Consider the following 20,401-nt stretch of genomic DNA (forward strand, 5'->3'; position numbering starts at 1 on the left):
CACCGAACCATTCGCATTTCCACCCTTCGTTGGAGGGAGACTTGGACACATAATGGATTTGGGGAGGAATGGGGGAAGGCAGGAAAAGATGTGAAGGGTGGACAGGATGGATACAGAAACAAATTCCCAGGAAGGAAATCTTAAACTTTGGATGAAGGTCGGCTTGGGGGCTTGGGTGGGTTAATGGGGGTAGAAACCATCATGGTTTTGGATCTGAGATGGTGGTGAGTCGCTGTCTTGAAGACTTGGAGAAAGTCTTGAGATTGAAGAGCACGTGGAAGTCAGTTCCACCAGAGGGAAACAAAGAGGAACAAATGAGTGGAGGTGAGCAGTGATTCTGAACTTTGGCAGATTCACTATTAGGGGGTTCATCCGGCGTCAACCTGAGCAAGATGTGAGGCAGGGGAGACAGCCCAGAGGGGAGAGCAGTACTCCATCACACTGTGGATGAAAGCCTTGTGGGTGGAAAGGAGTTCAGATGTATCAATGACATTTACCTCATCGGATGCCCAGTCGACAGCTGGCTTTGGAAGCCAACTTAGAAATGTGTTTTGCCCAAGAAAGATCATGGCTGATGGTGAGACCAAGTGGTTTGGGTGACTTAACTTCCTCGAGAAGAGTGTTAAAAAAAAAGTAGATGGGAGGTAGGGTGGTCCAAAAAACATCGATCTCTCCGATTTTGATGCTCTACTGGATTATTGTTAGAAATGGTCTAAAACATTCACCCACCAAATATTTTCGCTCAATTCCATCTAGAAACTCATACACACTTCAATTGAAATATGGCGTTTTTCACCAAATTTGGCTAAATGAGAACAATCCAATAGCAACCTGGGTGGAAAAAGTACATGCACTATTGTACTAAGCCATTTTGTGGTTCATGACTTTTTGTGGTTCATGACTTTTTGCATGCGCTTGCGCCTGTGAGTGTGAAATGTTTGAAAATCGAAACATGTTTGACAATGCTTGAAACATGTTTGAAACATGTTCATACATGTCTGACTCATGTTTCGACCATGAGGACTTCACAGGGGTATGTACCATCAATGACATTATTTGGGAAAAAAATATTTCTAAAGTCTTTGTAAGCCTCTCAACATGGACGATTTTCATTAAAATTGAACGAAATGACAAATTTATATGTTGAGTGTGCATGAGTTTATAGACGACTCAGATGCAAAATATTTTTTGGGTGGATGATTTCGACCATTTCTAACAATAATCCAATAGAGCATCAAAATCCAGATAAAAAAGTTTTTTTTTTGGCATTTTTGGACCACCCTAATGGGAGGGCTTGGCAGACGACCCTTTTGGAGAGCGAGAGTACCACCAGCCCACTTCCAAACCCGAGCCCCTCTTTACATAACCACACCGACCTCCCCCCACCCCAATCCCACGTTTCCTATCGTGAATTGGTCTCCAACAAACACCTATGGAGTATCAGAAAAATAAAGCAGTAATTGTGTATTTGAAGATTTAGGGAAATAATTCAAAGTACGTAATTAAAGTATAAAAATTATGACAAACTACAGACAACACACATTCATATTGAGGAAACAAACATCTCATTTGATGACCTGTTAACACTTGGAATCCACAGGACTGCATGGAGCAAACAGTTTATGGCATGTGGAAAAACAACAACAACAACAACAACAACAACAACACCAACACTAAAATCTGCAATCACCACAACAGACTATGGTGCAGTTCAGTTAGGATTAGTCTACATATTACATACAGTATGAAATTCTATTTTGACTCTCCCCTTCCAACCACATTTTCCTTTTACCTGGTTTCTCCATCACTCTCCTCTCCCCCCACACACCCACACCTCATCCTTCCTTCCTGCTCCAAAGTTAGTTTTCCTTCACTTACACACACCACCCACAACCCTCCCTCGCCACCCCCATTTTTCAAAATAAAGATGTAGAAGACGTTTAAGAAAACAACAAATCTACAGATATACGAGGACAAATTAATAAATAAAGTGAATTTTACTGCCACTACTCGTGCAAGTTTGTTATCGGTGTATTACGTGTGATATTGTCAGAACAGGTGAAAATCACTTGTTGACCACTTTGTACCTCAATTCCCCACATGTGGTGCTCGCAATTGTGCTACAAAGATGGCTTCCGCATTACAAGAGCACCGTTACGGAGCAGAAAGGAGTCCTGAGGTTTTTGCTATTTGAAGGTGTCAAACCACGTGACATTAAGAGAATGACAGCACAATATGGTATGAACTGTATGCCATGGAAAAATGTAATGTCACATGGTTTAACACTTCCACTAAAGAAAAACCTGACCATCCTCGTTGCTAGGTAATGGATCACTCTTGTAGTTGGGCAGCCATCTTTACGGGCAGCACACACAGGGAAGTCTGATGCTAAGTGGTCAACACGTGACTCACTTACTCCTGCAATATCACACATATTACAATTATTACACACTTGTACCATCAGTGACAGCACAACCACTTTATTATTGAATTAAATTCGTACATCGAGGGCAAATGTGAGTTGAAATGGATGTGACTGCATTCAGCCTTCTCTGCTGCTCTTGCCACGTTTCCCAGTTTTCCCGCTCTTTTTGGGTGTTGCAAGATCCACTTCACATGTCCGGCAATTCCACCGCCCTGCCACGCACAAGATCACAAACCACCTTCCACTTCACCGACCACCAAAGCCAATGTTACGGCAGCTTCCCGATTTACCGGGCACAGTCATTGTTGGTGGGCTCCCTGAGTGCGCGTACCTGTCGGGATGTAGTCCAGGCCGACGCAGAAGGTGTGGAATCCCCGGTCACAGGTATCGCAGAACATGAGGTGCTCCTCGTGGTGTGGCTGGCCACACGAGACGCATGCCTTGCACTCCATGCATTGCCAGGGGTAGGTCTTTATCACTGCCACGAGGTCTGCACTCATGTCCAGGCACGAAGGGTGTCCTGAGAGAGAAACGACAAATCATTGAAGAGAAAAATCACTCAACATCGGCTCAATGAACAGCTGGGCTACAAGGGTGAGGAGACAAAGGAGACAAGGGAATCAACATCAGTTGGATAAACAAGGAGACAAACGAATAAACAAGAATTTCCTTAAAGGAACAGTTGTGTCGTGAAGAAGATAGCTGATGAATTATTAATTAACTCCATGCTTTTTGAAAAAAATGGGGGAGGGGAGAGGAATATTGAATTCGGCTCCGTCTGTCTTCCTGTCCTCTCTGTCCATCCATCAAACTATCTCCTAAATGATTGGGCAGAAATTCACCAAACCTGGTAGTTATGATCACCTAATGGACCAAACGTACAAGAGCAGTATCTTTTTTTTGCCCCGCCCTCTGGTGGGGTCAAAAGTTCAAATAACCAAAAAATGCAATTATGGGCACATTTTTCGTTCATCTCACCTAGATCCGTCCCTCCATGAACTTTTTGCTATTTTTGCTGCTCTTCCTTTATCATCCGGCTGATGTTTTAAAGAAAGTTGACATGAATACAAGACAGTAGCCCGCACAATTGATCAGGCTTCGATTCTTCGATATCTGAACATTGGGGTTCCCATGGAGTGGGCTGTGGGAGGGGGGGGGGGGGGGATAGTGGGGATAACCCCCAGACTTCTGATCCCTACTCGCCCCATATTTACCAACCGATTGCTCTGAAACCCAATACAGTCCTTCTAACTCAATGGCCCATGCAATCACGCAGGCTTCAACTTTTCGATTTTGGATCATCGGGGCTCCCGGGTGGTGCGGGGGAGGTGGGGGTTGGGGGTTACTCCCTGAAACTTCGGATCCCTACTTATCCCCTATTTACCAACCATATAGACTGAAACCCGATACAGCCCTTCTACTTGATAGTCAACAGGATCGTCTGGTCTTAGATGTTTCAATTTCGGATCAGGGGGGCTCCCAGGGGAATCCCCCCAAATCAGCAGTGGCCTGAACTCCAACCTCAAGAGATGGCCGTCAGCCCACTCGGGGCTATTTTTAAACTTTTTTAATGAAACTTTCCACATGCAATCAACATTGGGGGACGGATGAAATACGTAACGATTTTTACTTCAAGATTGTAATCAATGGCGCCAATTTTGCAAGCAAATCAACAGGCCATCTGGGTTAGCACAAGGACCGAGAATTCCCCCATATTTGGACTTCTGCAAAAGCAAGATACAGGTATTCAAGGACCCCTTTGCATCGAAATGAGTGGTTAAAAGTTTGTGGTGTATATTTGGCTTCTCACCGCTATTGTCACACTGTGAGCAATGCACAAGGGCCTCGGGTCGACCGTGGCGGTTCAACTCCTTGCCACGTAAGCAAATCCCACACATAGCATTCGGTACAACCTTGGCCTGAGGAGAGGAAGGAGGATGAAGGCGGAGAAAAAAAGTAATCAATTAACAATCTGTCATCATTCAACAGATTGTGAGATATTGTACAAGTAATTGGTAAATCACAATAATGGGATAACTTGTATTTATTCAAATAAACAGTCACACTTAAACCCTCCTATATTGGGGATCAAAGGGGGGGTGAGGGTAGAGTTTAACGTTTAGGATTTGCCATCATTGCATCGATGAGGAGTCAAAACGGCACCGGGAAACAAGGCAAATCTTAAGGCTTTTGTTTCTTTTAATCCAAACTCAGAACAAAATATTCTTAAAACACCAAGTGCATGCACATTAGCATTGCACCGTTTTCATTTAAAGGTAAAATCTCCATGAACAAATAAAAATAAAGGTCGATAAATAGAACAGCATATGTACAAAAGGTATAAACAATGGAACAAATACAGTACTAGGCCTACGGAGGCAACAAAACAGAGTCCAAACATCACAAAGTGCTCGCTAACAGGGATCGTACAACATTGTGCAAAGATTGAAACACAATGAATAGATTAACCACGTCCATCCACTATCGATGGTGAGAGGAAAAGCCAACTTTAAAACAATAGTCTATAGGTTGATCGTAACGGCCAATGGGAAAGGCAGGTCAAGGCTGAATTTAATGGGTCAACCAGCAAGAGGAGGTGGAATCAGCAAGAGGAGCAATGGACAAGCAGACAATTCAAGGTAACAGTTCAAAAGGTAGAGAGGTCACATGGAAAGGAGCGACGAGAACTAATCTGTGCAGGTACGCAATGTGTCGAACTGTCACTCCACCTTTGCCGGTGGTGTTTTAGTAAAGAAAGGATCTGAATGGTTGGCAGAAGTGTAAGATCTTCACCACACATCGTCGGGGCAGCGGTGTCGAGGAACACGCCGCATCAGGTGGCAGAGGAAGAGGTGCAGGAAGAGGAAGAACAGGAAGTAGAAGAGGAAGAAGAGGAGGAGCTGGGTGGAAGAGCGGGAGCCGAAGCGGTCGGAGTTGCAGCGGGTGGAGGGCTGCAGGGAACAACAGCTACCTTGTAACCTGGAACAGACTTTGAAGGTGCGGTGCGGCGAGGCGTTGATTCCTTGGGAGCCGGAGGTCCGGCACGGTCCTTGCCTGGTGCACTCTGAGACGCGGTCGGGGTCCGTGACTGCAAAATGTCCCCCTGGATCTCATGAGGGCTCTCACCCTCTTCTGAGGAGCTGCTGGAGTCGGAGACCTGGTGGAAGAAAATATGCCGAGAGTGAGAAAGAAACCGCAATGTTAAGTTTAGTGGCTTTTTGAGTATATAAAGACCATCGAGCAGACCGGCGGGATTTGGGGGGGGAAGGAATACACACACACACATGAGGAAGAGCACCTGTTCCAAGTGACAGGAAAAGTATCCCCCTCCTCTCTCTCCCCCCCACCACCCCCCCCCCCCCCACTCCCCTCTCCCTTCCCTGTCTCATGTCTCCGGCACTCCCCTGTCTCATGTCTCCGGCACTCCCCTGTCTCCCCTCCCACTCCTCTGCCTCTGCCCCACTCCTCTCCCCTCTCCCTCCCATCACATCACATCATGCTCCCTCCCCCACTCCCCTCTCAGTATCCCACTCCCCTCTCTACATGTCCGAGCTCTACCCTTTTTCAACGGCTTTAATTTCCTTTACAGTTTTTGTTTTTTTTCACTTTCGGTATTCAGTTATTACTTCTATTTGATATCTGATGTACCGTACTCATTACAGAGCGTCGGTGCCGCCAACACAGCTTCCTGAGCAAGGGATATACTGGGTGGTTTGCCATTGTCTTTCCAGCAATTTGAAATTTGGCCAGGATTCTGGCGATAGCTCGCCTACTCTTCATGAAGGACATTGTGGGGATGTTCAACGTAACAGTTTCAGTACCTCGCTGCCTTTAGAGCATTTAAATTGCATCCGATTTGGCAATAAATGTGAATTGTTGCTCCCAGCTTGCCGGCTCTGACAGAAGATGCCATTTGCATTTTTGCCCTCTCCATCCCTACCCCATTTGGAATCTCGTGCGGGCACGGGCAACTTTCTAGTCTAATTTATTCTCGTCACACACTCAACCTATTCACCAACTTTAGTCTGAATCCATCCATAAGTCTTTGAAATATGCTGCTCACAGACAGAGAAACAGACATTCATGGGTGAAAACAAAATCTCCATCAACCTTTGGTGGCAGAGGTAATGAAATGGCAACTAAGCGACGAACTTTAGAATTCAAACAGCTTCAGCCTCAGTGTTAATGGAAGAGAGAGAGAAAGAGAGAAAGAGAGAAAGAGAGAAAGAGATATATATATATAGATAGATATATGTCAAAAGGATGTTGGAATGGGATAAGAACAAGAAATGTGCATACAAGAGGATGAAGGTCGAATATTGTATAATTTCTGCACATACAATATGTAGACAGCCCCTTGATTGCACGGCAATACAGTTACCGATGATCAACCTTTTAGCCTTCTCTGGGTCACATTTGACAAAGCTCAATGGGCCAGAGATGCCTGATTTGCATCAGAGTACAATGGCAGGAAGTGAGCATACCCACACACAAGGACTCAGCATCCCCATACATCCTCCGCCCTCCTCCCCACAACTTCCCACATCAAAAGAAGCCCTCTACGAGGAAACCACACGACACTGAATCCGTTGCCCCCTGTTCACAGCTTTGATACAGAAATACTCAAGGTTAAAAAAATTAACTACCAGGGAAATAACGATTTATGTGCCTTGAGAATGTTTTCCAAAACTGTCAAAGTATTTTGGGTTTGTTTGGTTTGACGTATCCTCAAACCAAAGGCGGTGTCACTATGATTTTAATTAATTAATAAAAGCAATTGTGGAAATACACCACGACTCACAAGCTAGTGAGGCACAAAGATTAAACTTCAACATAATTCTCAATTTCGCAGAATCTTTCCTTGCTTTCCTCTTAACTACAGAGCAGTGAGCCGGCTTCCAATTACAAGTGAAGCCATGGAATCCGTCATTGACGTTGGTGTCCAGTCTTTCCCCTTTTCCAACCAACATCCTGATCTCTGACCATCAGTATGGATTGCAGCCCAGTCAAACTCTTCTGCTTCTCTCCAGAGTCTAGGTTGGAGGTCCTAAATCTCAAACAAGAGGGCAGGACCATCTCCCTTGACGGATCTCAGGCATTCAATACAGTCTGACATCCTGCTCTACTTGCTCGGCAATATACCTGTGGCATACAAGGCCTTCTCCATTCCTGAATTATTGACACTAGTGAGGTACCCGTGCTACGCACGGGTGGGAGGCCAGAAGCAAACAGACAATGCAGAAACGGCGAATGCTAAAGCATGAAACCAATAAATTCCACATTACTGTAGCACCTTCAGTCGCACGTCAGACATGGACAGCAAGTTCGTGAAGGACTTACATGAAAAACGTACCTGTTCGCAAACAAACGGGTACGTTTGTTCCATACCCAGTCAATGGGGAATCTGCATATGGCGATCCGCGAATTTCACATTTAGAAAGTAAAAACCGTCACGGCATTCCGTCATTCACTTGAACTCGATATCATTTTTTCATTCCAAACAGCATAACTCCAATCACAAATTAAATAACATTAATATAAAAAATAAACTTTTAACAACATTCGTGACATAAACAAATATTTAAATCCTGATGTGAAGTTCCGTACGGTTGGGTGAACACAATTACGAATTCAAAATCGTAATTGTATTCACTCAATTCCAATCATCAATTGATACTTTAACAAAACAATTAACACGATTAACGTTTAACGATTTAACATTACGATTGAATGACGGTTGTATTTGGATATTATCAAACCCGCGCATTACCGTCATCTGTCCACTTCCGGATTCGCTGCAGGTTCGTAATTCTCATCAAAATCTAAACAGTATTTGGAGAATTTCAATAAAAGTCACATCACTGTTCATATCGGTAAATATTATTCCATCGTGTTTGGAAAAACTGGAAAATTTAGAAAAACAATATAGCCTATTTTACTCCAGGGGGTCCCAGGAATACCCACCCAAAATATCGTTGCGATCGGTTGAGCCGTTTTTGCGGTACCTTCGAACGGACAGACGGATGGACATTTGGTGAATTATAGTAAGATACCTCCCCTCCCCCCACACTCCCACGATCATCACGTTGCTATCATTGGAACCTTCAACTCTCCTCTCCCTCCCAGTGGAGGCAGTGTTTTAGGCCCAGTCTTGTTCCTCATCAACATGAAAGACTTATCTGATACTCTGGAAAACCCTCTCTTCCATTTTGCTGACAACTTCACATTATGCGAGTTCCCTCACAGGGTATTCAACACAGGAGGCCACCATTAGGCCCATAACGTTTACAATATAGTTGCCAACCTATATATATTTGTCTGTGCTCTATACTTTTTAAAAGATGTGCATCAAAGCAAGAAAGCAACACGTACAATTATTTTTAAACTCTTGGTATGATCCTGTCCGGGTTCAAAACGCCGACCACCCAGATTCAGAGCAGACACTCCAACAATCACGCCACCGAGTCTTATGTAGTACTGCACGGTACTGCACGGTTTAATGATATGACTGACACAATGACACACTGACTGACACAATGACACACACAATGACACACACAATGACACACACAATGACACACACAATGACACACACAATGACACACACAATGACACACACACACACACACACACACACACACACACACACACACACACACACACACACACACACACACACACACCATTCATAGTAGATTTTGCCACTGACAGGCAAAAAGTAGCTGCATCACTTTCTTCTGATCTGGAATTGGTTTAATGCTCGTCTGATATGTGGAACGTGTCCTTCAATCATGTCAAATTTTTCTTACCCTGGTGCTCCAGAAGGTTCGACAAATGTACCCACCTATCTATGGTCAGCCACTGTAAGAGTCTCAGTCTTTTGAACCACTAGTCCTCTCATCAGCCATGACAACTCTTGCTCTTCCTCCATGACCTTCAATCTTGTGCAAAAAAAGAAGAAATCTTATACTGTGTACACATAATTTAAAGAACCAGATCCTCAGAGTGTACCGTTCATTGGACTGGGTGTTGAAGCTGGCTGTCCCATCAACCAGCACTAATTTCAGTATGCTTATATCCAGAAATTTCTCAAGCAATGCAGACCTTGTGTGCTAATGTTCTGGTCAAGTTATGATTTTAACCCTACCATTCACTTAGTTGTCTCAGCACGAGTTGATTTTAACCCTACCATTCACTTAGTTGTCTCAGCACGAGTTGATTTTAACCCTACCATTCACTTAGTTGTCTCAGCACGAGTTGATTTTAACCCTACCATTCACTTAGTTGTCTCAGCACGAGTTGATTTTAACCCTACCATTCACTTAGTTGTCTCAGCACGAGTTGATTTTAACCCTACCATTCACTTAGTTGTCTCAGCACGAGTTGATTTTAACCCTACCATTCACTTAGTTGTCTCAGCACGAGTTGATTTTAACCCTACCATTCACTTAGTTGTCTCAGCACGAGTTGATTTTAACCCTACCATTCACTTAGTTGTCGCAGCACGAGTTGATTTTAACCCTACCATTCACTTAGCTGTCTCAGCATGAGTTGATTTTAACCCTACCATTCACTTAGTTGTTGGAGCACGAGTTGATTTTAACCCTACCATTCACTTAGTTGTCGCAGCACGAGTTGATTTTAACCCTACCATTCACTTAGTTGTCGCAGCACGAGTTGATTTTAACCCTACCATTCACTTAGTTGTCGCAGCACGAGTTGATTTTAACCCTACCATTCACTTAGTTGTCGCAGCACAAGTTGATTTTAACCCTACCATTCACTTAGTTGTCGCAGCACAAGTTGATTTTAACCCTACCATTCACTTAGTTGTCTCAGCACGAGTTGATTTTAACCCTACCATTCACTTAGTTGTCTCAGCACGAGTTGATTTTAACCCTACCATTCACTTAGTTGTCGCAGCACGAGTTGATTTTAACCCTACCATTCACTTAGTTGTCTCAGCACGAGTTGATTTTAACCCTACCATTCACTTAGTTGTCTCAGCACGAGTTGATTTTAACCCTACCATTCACTTAGTTGTCTCAGCACGCGTTGATTTTAACCCTACCATTCACTTAGTTGTCTCAGCACGAGTTGATTTTAACTCTACCATTCACTTAGTTGTCTCAGCACGAGTTGATTTTAACCCTACCATTCACTTAGTTGTCGCAGCACGAGTTGATTTTAACCCTACCATTCACTTAGTTGTCTCAGCACGAGTTGATTTTAACCCTACCATTCACTTAGTTGTCTCAGCACGAGTTGATTTTAACCCTACCATTCACTTAGTTGTCTCAGCACGAGTTGATTTTAACCCTACCATTCACTTAGTTGTCTCAGCACGAGTTGATTTTAACCCTACCATTCACTTAGTTGTCTCAGCACGAGTTGATTTTAACCCTACCATTCACTTAGTTGTCTCAGCACGAGTTGATTTTAACCCTACCATTCACTTAGTTGTCTCAGCACGAGTTGATTTTAACCCAACCATTCACTTAGTTGTCGCAGCACGAGTTGATTTTAACCCTACCATTCACTTAGTTGTCTCAGCACGAGTTGATTTTAACCCTACCATTCACTTAGTTGTCGCAGCACGAGTTGATTTTAACCCTACCATTCACTTAGTTGTCTCAGCACGCGTTGATTTTAACCCTACCATTCACTTAGTTGTCTCAGCACGAGTTGATTTTAACCCTACCATTCACTTAGTTGTCTCAGCACGAGTTGATTTTAACCCTACCATTCACTTAGTTATCGCAGCACGAGTTGATTTTAACCCTACCATTCACTTAGTTGTCTCAGCACGAGTTGATTTTAACCCTACCATTCACTTAGTTGTCTCAGCACGAGTTGATTTTAACCCTACCATTCACTTAGTTGTTGCAGCACGAGTTGATTTTAACCCTACCATTCACTTAGTTGTCGCAGCACGAGTTGATTTTAACCCTACCATTCACTTAGTTGTCGCAGCACGAGTTGATTTTAACCCTACCATTCACTTAGTTGTCGCAGCACGAGTCCCCAATTCAAACCGAGTCCCCCAGGCACAACGTAAGATACAGCATGTAATCAATAGTAGCACACACAGTACACTCACCGACGAACTGTCGTTTTCTTTTTTCTCTTCTTTCACACTCGGATCCTCATCACCATCATCTGACTCGGCTCCGTCGGAGTCGGGAGCAGGCATATTGGGGTCCAGGGGTGGCTCGTACAGCGCTGCATTTATCGGCAGGTACCGAAGCTCGTTGGGTGTGTACCTAAACGGCATGTGTCGTGGGTTTTGCACATCTTATTGTTGCTTTACAAACAGCACATCGAGTAGGTTTCACACCCTTGGCTCCATTTCTCAACCTTGACGGACAAGTATAACAGAGACTTAAAGAGCAATGTAACATTGCAGTAACAAGACATTGAAATGGCAAAACACTGATTGGGACTCCAACAAAATGTTAATTTAACATAACTTTCTTGAAAAAGCAGAACTACTCACAACTGACAAGGCCTTTATTTATTGCTCAATGGAGTACTGTTCTCCCCTATGGATAAATACAAACTAATAAAAGAACATCATAGTTTTTCTGTTTATTTTTTCATCACTACACCGACGTACCTCTTGTAATACTCTTGGAATTGCCCAGGAATGAGGGCCACTGGGTAAGCTCCCACCTTCGTTTCCTCTGGGGGTAAAATCTTTGGCCTGATCAGGGGTACCTGGATCGTCTGCAGGTATACAATGGGTGGGAAATGGAGTTGGAGAACATCTTTTTTTTTTTCTTGATCCTATGAAGCCATAAAGTGTGATTCATTAATCACATTAAAGCTAAAAACCAAGACAACTCGAACGGCACTCGGTAGAGCGCATACCTCTGCCAGGGTGAACACTTTATATTATTTTGTATTCCACTGATAGGCCGGATCTGGATTTGAACCTGAACCAAAATCGAATCTGCTTGTTCTCGTCACCTATCCACCTCATCCACCAAGTTTAGTCATAATTCGTCCATAACTTCTTTAAATATCATGTTGTATAATCACTTTTCGCCCGATCTCTCAATGGTGAAGAATCACTTAAAAATTAAATAATTACCGTATCTGAATCCACATTCAGATCTTCACCAAAATCAAATCGATTTGTCCTTGTCACACACCCAAAATGTCCACTACGTTTTGTCCAAATCCGTCCATACCTTTTTGAGATATCCTGCTATATATCGTTTTTGGCCCAATCCCCCAATGGTGAAGAATCACTTAAAAATTATACCAGCTGGAACCGAATCCGGATCTTCACCAAAATTTAATCATTTCGTCCTCGTCACATATGCTACCTCTCTGCCAAATTTTGTCCGAATCCATCTCCAACTTGTTGAGCTATCTTGTTCACAGACAGCCAGACAGGGGTGAAAACATAACCTCCATCCACCTTCGGTGACGGAGGTAAAAAGACACCAACGTGCAGTCTATGTGGTTACATGGAGGAGACAGCTGTGGAATGGAAAAGCCTCACATATGTTTGCAAGTCAAAGTAGGCTCGTCTCTCCTCAGAGCGTTCATGATTCAAGTGCGAGTTGTATTCAGCTGCCTTGCGTGCTGCCTTCTTTATGTACTCTGGAACCTTTCCTGGTTCTACCTTCTGACTACTCTGCTGCTGCTGAAAACACAAATCGGACAAAGTCACCACACGATGGCCCAACTGCACAGATGCTCAGTTTCATGGAGTATTGCATTATTCTGTTTTTGTGCCCTGGACCAGCATTCACTCACCGAGTACTCGCGGTATCGATCTGTGATGCGCTGTCTCTCCTGATCCTGCAAGACGTTGGAGTACTCGGAATACTTCACTGGATATTCCTTGATCATGAGGTCTACAACTTCATCACTGCGCAAAGCTGTGAGGCCTAAATGTGGTTTGTGGTCGGGGAGGAACGAGAAGGCCCATAATGAATGTAACAAACGGACAGTTATTAACTAGAACGGCACTCTTCGATGTCACGACGTCGACTGATATGCCTCCGCCCACATTATGACATCATTATCATACTTGTATCAAGTTTTATTTAAATCCATTCAGCTGTGCCCACGTTAGCACATTTTTACCTGAAATGACCTTTGACCTATTGACCCCAAAATTTAATCAGTTAATCTTTACATCATTATACATACCTGTACCAAGTTTGAATTAGATCCCTTTAGCCATTCTAAAGTTATAGACATATTACAGACTTTGACTGTTGACCTATTGACCCCAAAATCGAATCAGTTAATCTTTACATCATTATACATACCTGTACTAAGTTTGAATTAGATCACTTTAGCCGTTCTAAAGTTATAGACCTATTACAGACATTGACCTTTAACCTCGAACCCAAAATCGAATCAGTTAATCTTTACATCATTATACATACCTGTACCAAGTTTGAATTATATCACTTTAGCCGTTCTCAAGTTATAGACATATTACAGACTTTGACCGTTGACCTATTGACCCCAAAATCGAATCAGTTAATCTTTACATCATTATACATACCTGTACCAAGTTTGAATTATATCACTTTAGCCGTTCTCAAGTTATAGACATTACAGACTTTGACCGTTGACCTATTGACCCCAAAATCGAATCAGTTAATCTTTACATCATGATACATACCTGTACTAAGTTTGAATTAGATCACTTTAGCCATTCTAAAGTTATAGACCTATTACAGACTTTGACCTTTAACCTCGAACCCAAAATCGAATCAGTTAATCTTTACATCATTATACATACCTGTACTAAGTTTGAATTAGATCACTTTAGCCGTTCTCAAGTTATAGACCTATTACAGATTTGACCTTTGACCTCTTGATCCCAAAATCTAATCAGTTATTCTCTACATCATTATACATACCTGTACCAAGTTTGAATTATATCACTTTAGCCATTCTCAAGTTTTAGACCTATTACAGATTTGACCTTTGACCTCTTGATCCCAAAATCTAATCAGTTAATCTTTCCATCATTATACATACCTGTACTAAGTTTGAATTTGATAACTTCAGCTATTCTCAAGTTATAGACCTATTACAGATTTGACCTTTGACCTCTTGATCCCAAAATCGAATCAGTTCATCTTTACATCTTCTACTATAAGCCTGGTGTTGGCTTAGCGGTTAGGGTGCCGGCTTGGGATCCTAGGATCCTGGGTTCGAAATCCCGGTCGATCGCTGAATTAATTCCAGGGGGGTTGACGCAGCCTGTCATCCTTCCGAGGTTGGCAAATTTGAAATACCAGCTTGCTGGGATGAATGATCACGGTGTGTACACAGTATCCCTGTGCATCGTAAGAGCATGACCAAGGGTGGGCGTCAGGAAGGGCATCCGGCCATAAAAACATTGCCTCAAACAGGGAACCATGATTGTCATGGGGCCCGAAAGGCTAACCCCCGCTCTAGTGGGGAAAATGGCCTTTAAACGATCATTCATTCATTCATTTTACATCTTCTACTATATAAGAGAGCTGTTGGTCTGTTGCCATTTTTCCTCAGAGATTGTTGAACGGATCTTCGTCAAACGTTCAGAGGTTCACCGGTGAGTGCTTGGGAGTGGTTTAGGCTCAAAAAAAAAAAAAACGTTGTTTTTTGGGGCTTTTTAAAACATTGCTCTATAGTGCCTAAGCCTTCTGATTAATGACAGTTATATACAAGTACACATTCGCTTAAATAAATACAAAACAATCACCAGACATTTGAACACAAATAATAAAACAATTCCGGAAGCGGTCGAAGTTGGTGGTAAGGCTTCTTCTTCCTCCTGAATGTAATCATAATTAACTCAAACGTGATGAACGGTACATTCAGCAGCATATATTCAAAGAAAAGGTGACATGATGATTTGACATTTGTGATGATTCTGATTTGGATGCAATTGCTTTTCCATTATATTTGCCCTCATTTCAAATATGTTAATGGTTCTTTTTTGCTTGAGCAACACCGGCTACTCCAGCTATAAACGCTTTTATACTTTACTCGGGGTACAAATACAACTACAACTTTGTCTGGGGGGTAACATAGGCTATGTGGCCGCGTCCTCATTAGAGGGTGTGGGGACCGGGAGAGGGGCGCAAATTCTCTATGTAAATGTGTACGGTGTAACGCCACCTGGTGATGGTGGCAGAGGGTATTACAATTTCCTTTTTTACCTGGGCAACTGAGGTTAAAGCACTCTCTGCACAGGTAAATTTTTCCTCCTTCCCTTCCCCACCTCCCCGAAAAATGTATATGTAGTATAACTTTCCCCTCCCTCTCTCATCACCTTCCCCTCCCCTCCCCCTTACCCTTACCCTTCCTCACCACTCCCTTTCCTGCTTCCTACCAAACCACCCCCCCACACCCCCGACAACGCCTGCTCGTTCTACATAAGTGTACCACATTTGGTCGGGATCACATCACTGGTTCACAAGTTATCGCAGTAACAGTATTTTTACCTAACATGACGTCGGACCTTTGGACTTTGACCTTGTGACTCCAAAAATCAAATCAGTTCCATCTTTACCTCATTATACATACCTGCACCAAGTTTGACCAAGACCCCTTTAGCCGTTCTCAAGTTATTGCGGTAACGAAAACCTATCATGGACGGACGGACAGCCGGACGGACAACCTGACAACAATGCCTCCGGCGACGTAAAACATAAACAGGCCTATGTTGACTGGTTTATCACTTGTAATGGTCATGCTTGCATAAAAATGAATCGATAAAAATAATCCAAAAAGGGCAAAACATAAAACTCCAAACGAACCAATGAAAAATTTTAAATAAAAATGTGACTTTTGCCAGAAGCTTGTCTTTTCGTCCTGGAAAGCGAAGCCCACTGGTGGAATGTGCGTTATCACAAAAAAAAACCCCCCTTAGGAAGTGCACCGCTGTGTGGTGAGAAAGGCGGTGCCACTGTTGTGGCGTCACTGGTACCCAGAGTGCCCCGGGAAGTGACGACACCTCCCCCGAGCTCAGTGCTGTGTTTGTCTCGACCAACAGTCCTGCGTTGTCCCGTGTATCTGTCTGTACATGTTTGTGTGTGAGATGTGGGTGTGTAGCAGTTACACTGGGAGCCTTATAGATCCTGAAAATAAAAAAATTAAATGGACAATGCAATAAAACGACTTAATACATATTAGTGTTAATAAATTGGGTAATACGAATAAACCTAATAAGTATAAATTAATTAAATACACCTAACAAGTACCAAGGATGGACTGAAGGAAAAGATGAACAAGTGGAAGGAATGTATGGAGACAAAAGGTCTGAAGGTGAATGTCGGAAAGATGAAGGTGATGGCAAGTGGTAAAGCATGTGGTGAGGTGCAAAGAACTGGGAAGTGGCCCTGTGCTGTGTGTAGGAAGTGTGTCGGAGTGAACTCCATTCAATGTACAATGTGCGCTGAGTGGGTTCATCAAAAATGTAGTGGTCTGAGAGGGTCATTAACCAGTGTGGCAGCTACATTCAAATGTAAGGTGTGCACAGAGGGAGCTGCAGATGGAGGAAATGTTGAGTTGGATCTTGGAGACGGCGTGAAGCTGGAAGGTGTGAAAACATTTTGCTATCTCAGAGACATGCTGAATGGAGAAGGTGGATCAGACTCGGCAACGGTTTCTAGAGTGAGATGTGCGTGGAAGAAGTTTCGGGAACTGAGTGGCGTGCTGATGAGGAGGGGAGTGTCGTTGAAGCTGAAGGGAAAGGTGTATGCTGCATGTGTGAGAAGTGTTATGATTTATGGGAGCGAGACATGGGTAATGAACGTAGAGCAGCAACGAAGGTTGGAAAGGGTGGAAATGCGAATGGTTCGGTGGATGTGCGGAGTATCGTTGAGAGAGAGGAAGACAAATGATGAATTGCGAAAGATGATGGGAATAGAGCCTGTGACTGATGCTGTGAAGAGGAACAGATTGAGATGGTTTGGTCATGTGTTGAGGAAGGATGAAAGTGACTGGTTGAGAAGAGTGATGGAAATGAATGTAGAAGGAAGTAGAAGACGGGGAAGACCGAGAAAGACTTGGCTAAAGATGGTGGAAGAAGAAATGCGGGCAAGGGGGTTAACAAGGAGAGATGCAGAAAATAGGGCAAAATGGAGAAGATTGTCATGGGGACCGCAAGGCTAACACCCGCTCTAGCAGGGAAAATGGCCTTTAAAATGCATGTTGTGTTTGTTTGTTGTAACAAGTACAAATTAATTATTCTCAGTATAAATTAAATATTCTGAAAACTCACCAAGGGTACATTGGGTCTCTGTGATGACGTTCAGCTCCCTGAGGTAAAGTTTCTCCTTGTGTGAGAGGTCATGCCGTTCGAGATCTAAGTGGAAATGAAAATGGAAACGCCACAACTTGCAGTTCAACTCTTACTTGCGCTGCAAGTGAACGCACGTGCGAGTTGGAGAACGCTTTACAGTTCACGCTGACCTTCGACGGTCGCATGAGCACACCTCAAACATTCACGTACCTGGGTATTTTCTCTTGAAAGACGTAACTCCGAGATACTCGCAGATCTGTTCTTGCAGCATGTAGTATTCTCCACTATCATCGGAAGGCCATTTGTATTCTACGAGGAGGTCTGCAGGGAAATACACTCCACTGTGGATGCCACAGCCAAGGTCACACATGTGTTGGTCATCTCAAACCAGATGAGTGTCTGCTGTCAGCACACACTGTCCCCATCCTACAAAATGTGGCAAAAGGTCTGGCATCCTACAAAATAGATTCTTAAAATATTTAATAACTTCCCGAATCAAATTTCCTTCTGCAGGGAAATCAAAAGTCAAAAGAGCTCGAGACCCTCTACGTCTACGCCTACGGTAAAGGTGAAGTGACCAATAAACCCTGCCCTTCCCACACGAATGTGGCTTGGAAGTTGGAAAACAAGGCAAAACCGGGCACCGTCACAATCTACCTGGATTCCTGTAAGGTGTCACTGCTGCGAGAGCTGTCGCCTGAACCAATACGGCGCCGCTTGACTGGGCGAGGACCTTCAGCCTCTGCTGCATCCTCACCTTCATCCTACAATTCACCAGAAAGCAGATTATTACACACCTCAACATCACTCGTAGCCATAATATGACACCCACGGTACATGTCCGGCCGTCCGTCCGTCCAGCACAGCGCGTAAACCGCCCGTACACGAGGGTGCACATTTGTCCATCCGCCACGTGCCTGTCCATCACAGCGCGCGCTTCCATCCGTCCATCACCGCATCACGTGTCCATCACAGCGCGCGCTTCCATCCGTCCATCACGTGTCCATCCACCAAGGCTCACGTCCATCAGTTCCACCACATTGCATGTTTTTCCATCCACCACAGCGTGCGTCTGTCTTTCCACCAGGACACGCGTACAAGCTGTCCGTCCCCTCCGAGCTGTCGTTCCCCTCCCCTCCGTTCCTTCCAATGTGCTTGTCGCACTTACCCGAAAAGCCTGAGAGTTCAAGCTTCCATTATCGGTGGAACACGCAGAACTCGCCCCAGAAGCCATTCCTGCCGCGGGTCCTCCTGGGCGCGTTTATACAATAATTACAAACGTTCCATAGTATAATCACATTATTATCATTATCCAATGTCCTTCTAATATCGTCTTTCAGATAATAGACAAACGAACCCGGAATTACTCTTTTATTGCTTCATTGGTGATTGGAATGACGTCATATTGAAACGGTTTCTTTTGTGTTGAATTCAAATAATTTCCTTACCTTGGCTAGATTATTATTATCGTTATAATTTGACGTCCCATGTTTGTTGAAATCATTTAATATCGCAAACAATTCGAACAATAAAATAACTCGTATTTTCCACGTTTATGTGGTGTATTTAAGAGATTGGTTCTTTTTTTTTTGGTGTATTTGCTTTCATTTTATTGTCATCAATAAGAATCACGTTAGAGATCCACACTTTGCCCTTAAACGTGTGTTCGATTGTACGACCGAAGAATCAATATCCGGGTCCTTTGCTCTCAGCTTTATTAAGAACATGGAAATATTCACTTCCGGTTATTGTTATTTATATAATAAAGCGCCTGTGTTGTAAACACTTGTGCATGCAAAGGATTATGCTATGGCTAAAACAAAATATTTTTTAGCTTAAGATGTTAATAAAATACGAGGGAAGTTAACCAAAGAAGTCTGTGCAAAAGAAACCAACTAAGCTCAAAACACATTTTGATACACCAAAATTTCTCTCGTTAATACACCGCCTATAAAAGATTGTCTATCGCCCCCTCCCCACGTACCTTTGTCCTTTGTTTTGTTCTATACTTTATTAAAGTTAAAGGCAGGATGGCCTAGAGATATGCACACTCACCTCTTTTAAAAGCTGTCTATCCTGGGTTGGAATCCCAACCCAGTTATAAACTGTCATCCTGGTGTTTGACAAACAGGGTGACATATCAATGTGTGTGCGGTCCGTCGAAAGGATGTTAAACGGGCGTCCCGCCTGTTGGTATTCGTTGGTGTTGGTGTACGATAGAGAATAAAGATCCCACTTTATTTAATCAAACAAGCCGCTTGCTAACGGAACACACCCATCTGATCCCCCCCGCCCTCCAACACTTCCGCCCCGTCCCGTCGGCCAACCGCTCTGCGCATGCGCGGCGAGTGTAGCTCTGTGCAACTAACAACAAACACCATGAGTCCTATAACACTTCCACACGTACTTGGACCTACCATAAGGAAGATAACTCGATGACGATAATTTATATGAATATATCCACCGCGAATCACTTGAAGTTCGCACCTAATTAAAGGTAATATCCCTCGCAATAAAGAAAATATAAATACAATCATAACATAATAGCGCTTTGACTATACGCCGCTCAAAAGTCTACCCTCAGTTTTAATCTTATACATTAAAATGTATTCATTATAATGTGGCGGACACAAAAGCCCACTGGCGTGGTGACATCATTCCACGCACCAAGTGGGCGGTGGCCACGCCCGAGGGGTAGGCGTGGCCTC

General features: G+C 43.5%; 1 protein-coding gene across 5 annotated transcripts; it reads right to left on the minus strand.

The window, feature by feature from the left end:
• Nucleotides 1–1,449: 1,449 nt before the first annotated feature.
• PHF10 (PHD finger protein 10) lies at nt 1,450–19,108 on the minus strand. 5 transcript variants are annotated; one of them, XM_068132488.2, is made up of 13 exons: nt 19,051–19,108; nt 18,862–18,944; nt 18,351–18,457; nt 17,904–18,034; nt 17,673–17,756; nt 13,193–13,326; nt 12,936–13,079; nt 12,042–12,151; nt 11,526–11,688; nt 5,397–5,582; nt 4,236–4,344; nt 2,757–2,945; nt 1,450–2,637 (listed from the first exon to the last, which is right to left on the minus strand). In XM_068132488.2, exons 2-13 carry the CDS (start codon nt 18,925–18,927, stop codon nt 2,543–2,545), a joined length of 1,518 nt encoding a protein of 505 aa, XP_067988589.1. In that variant the 5' UTR covers nt 18,928–18,944; nt 19,051–19,108; the 3' UTR covers nt 1,450–2,542. The 5 variants fall into 5 exon arrangements, with proteins under 5 accessions (XP_067988589.1, XP_078622937.1, XP_078622935.1 ...); XM_078766811.1 differs by having other exon boundaries at nt 17,904–18,014; nt 19,051–19,089; XM_078766809.1 differs by having other exon boundaries at nt 12,936–13,076; nt 19,061–19,076.
• Nucleotides 19,109–20,401: the final 1,293 nt, after the last annotated feature.

Source organism: Myxine glutinosa, chromosome 12 (genome assembly GCF_964187855.1).
Source record: "Myxine glutinosa chromosome 12, kmMyxGlut1.1, whole genome shotgun sequence".
In the NCBI taxonomy this organism is placed as follows: domain Eukaryota; kingdom Metazoa; phylum Chordata; class Myxini; order Myxiniformes; family Myxinidae; genus Myxine; species Myxine glutinosa.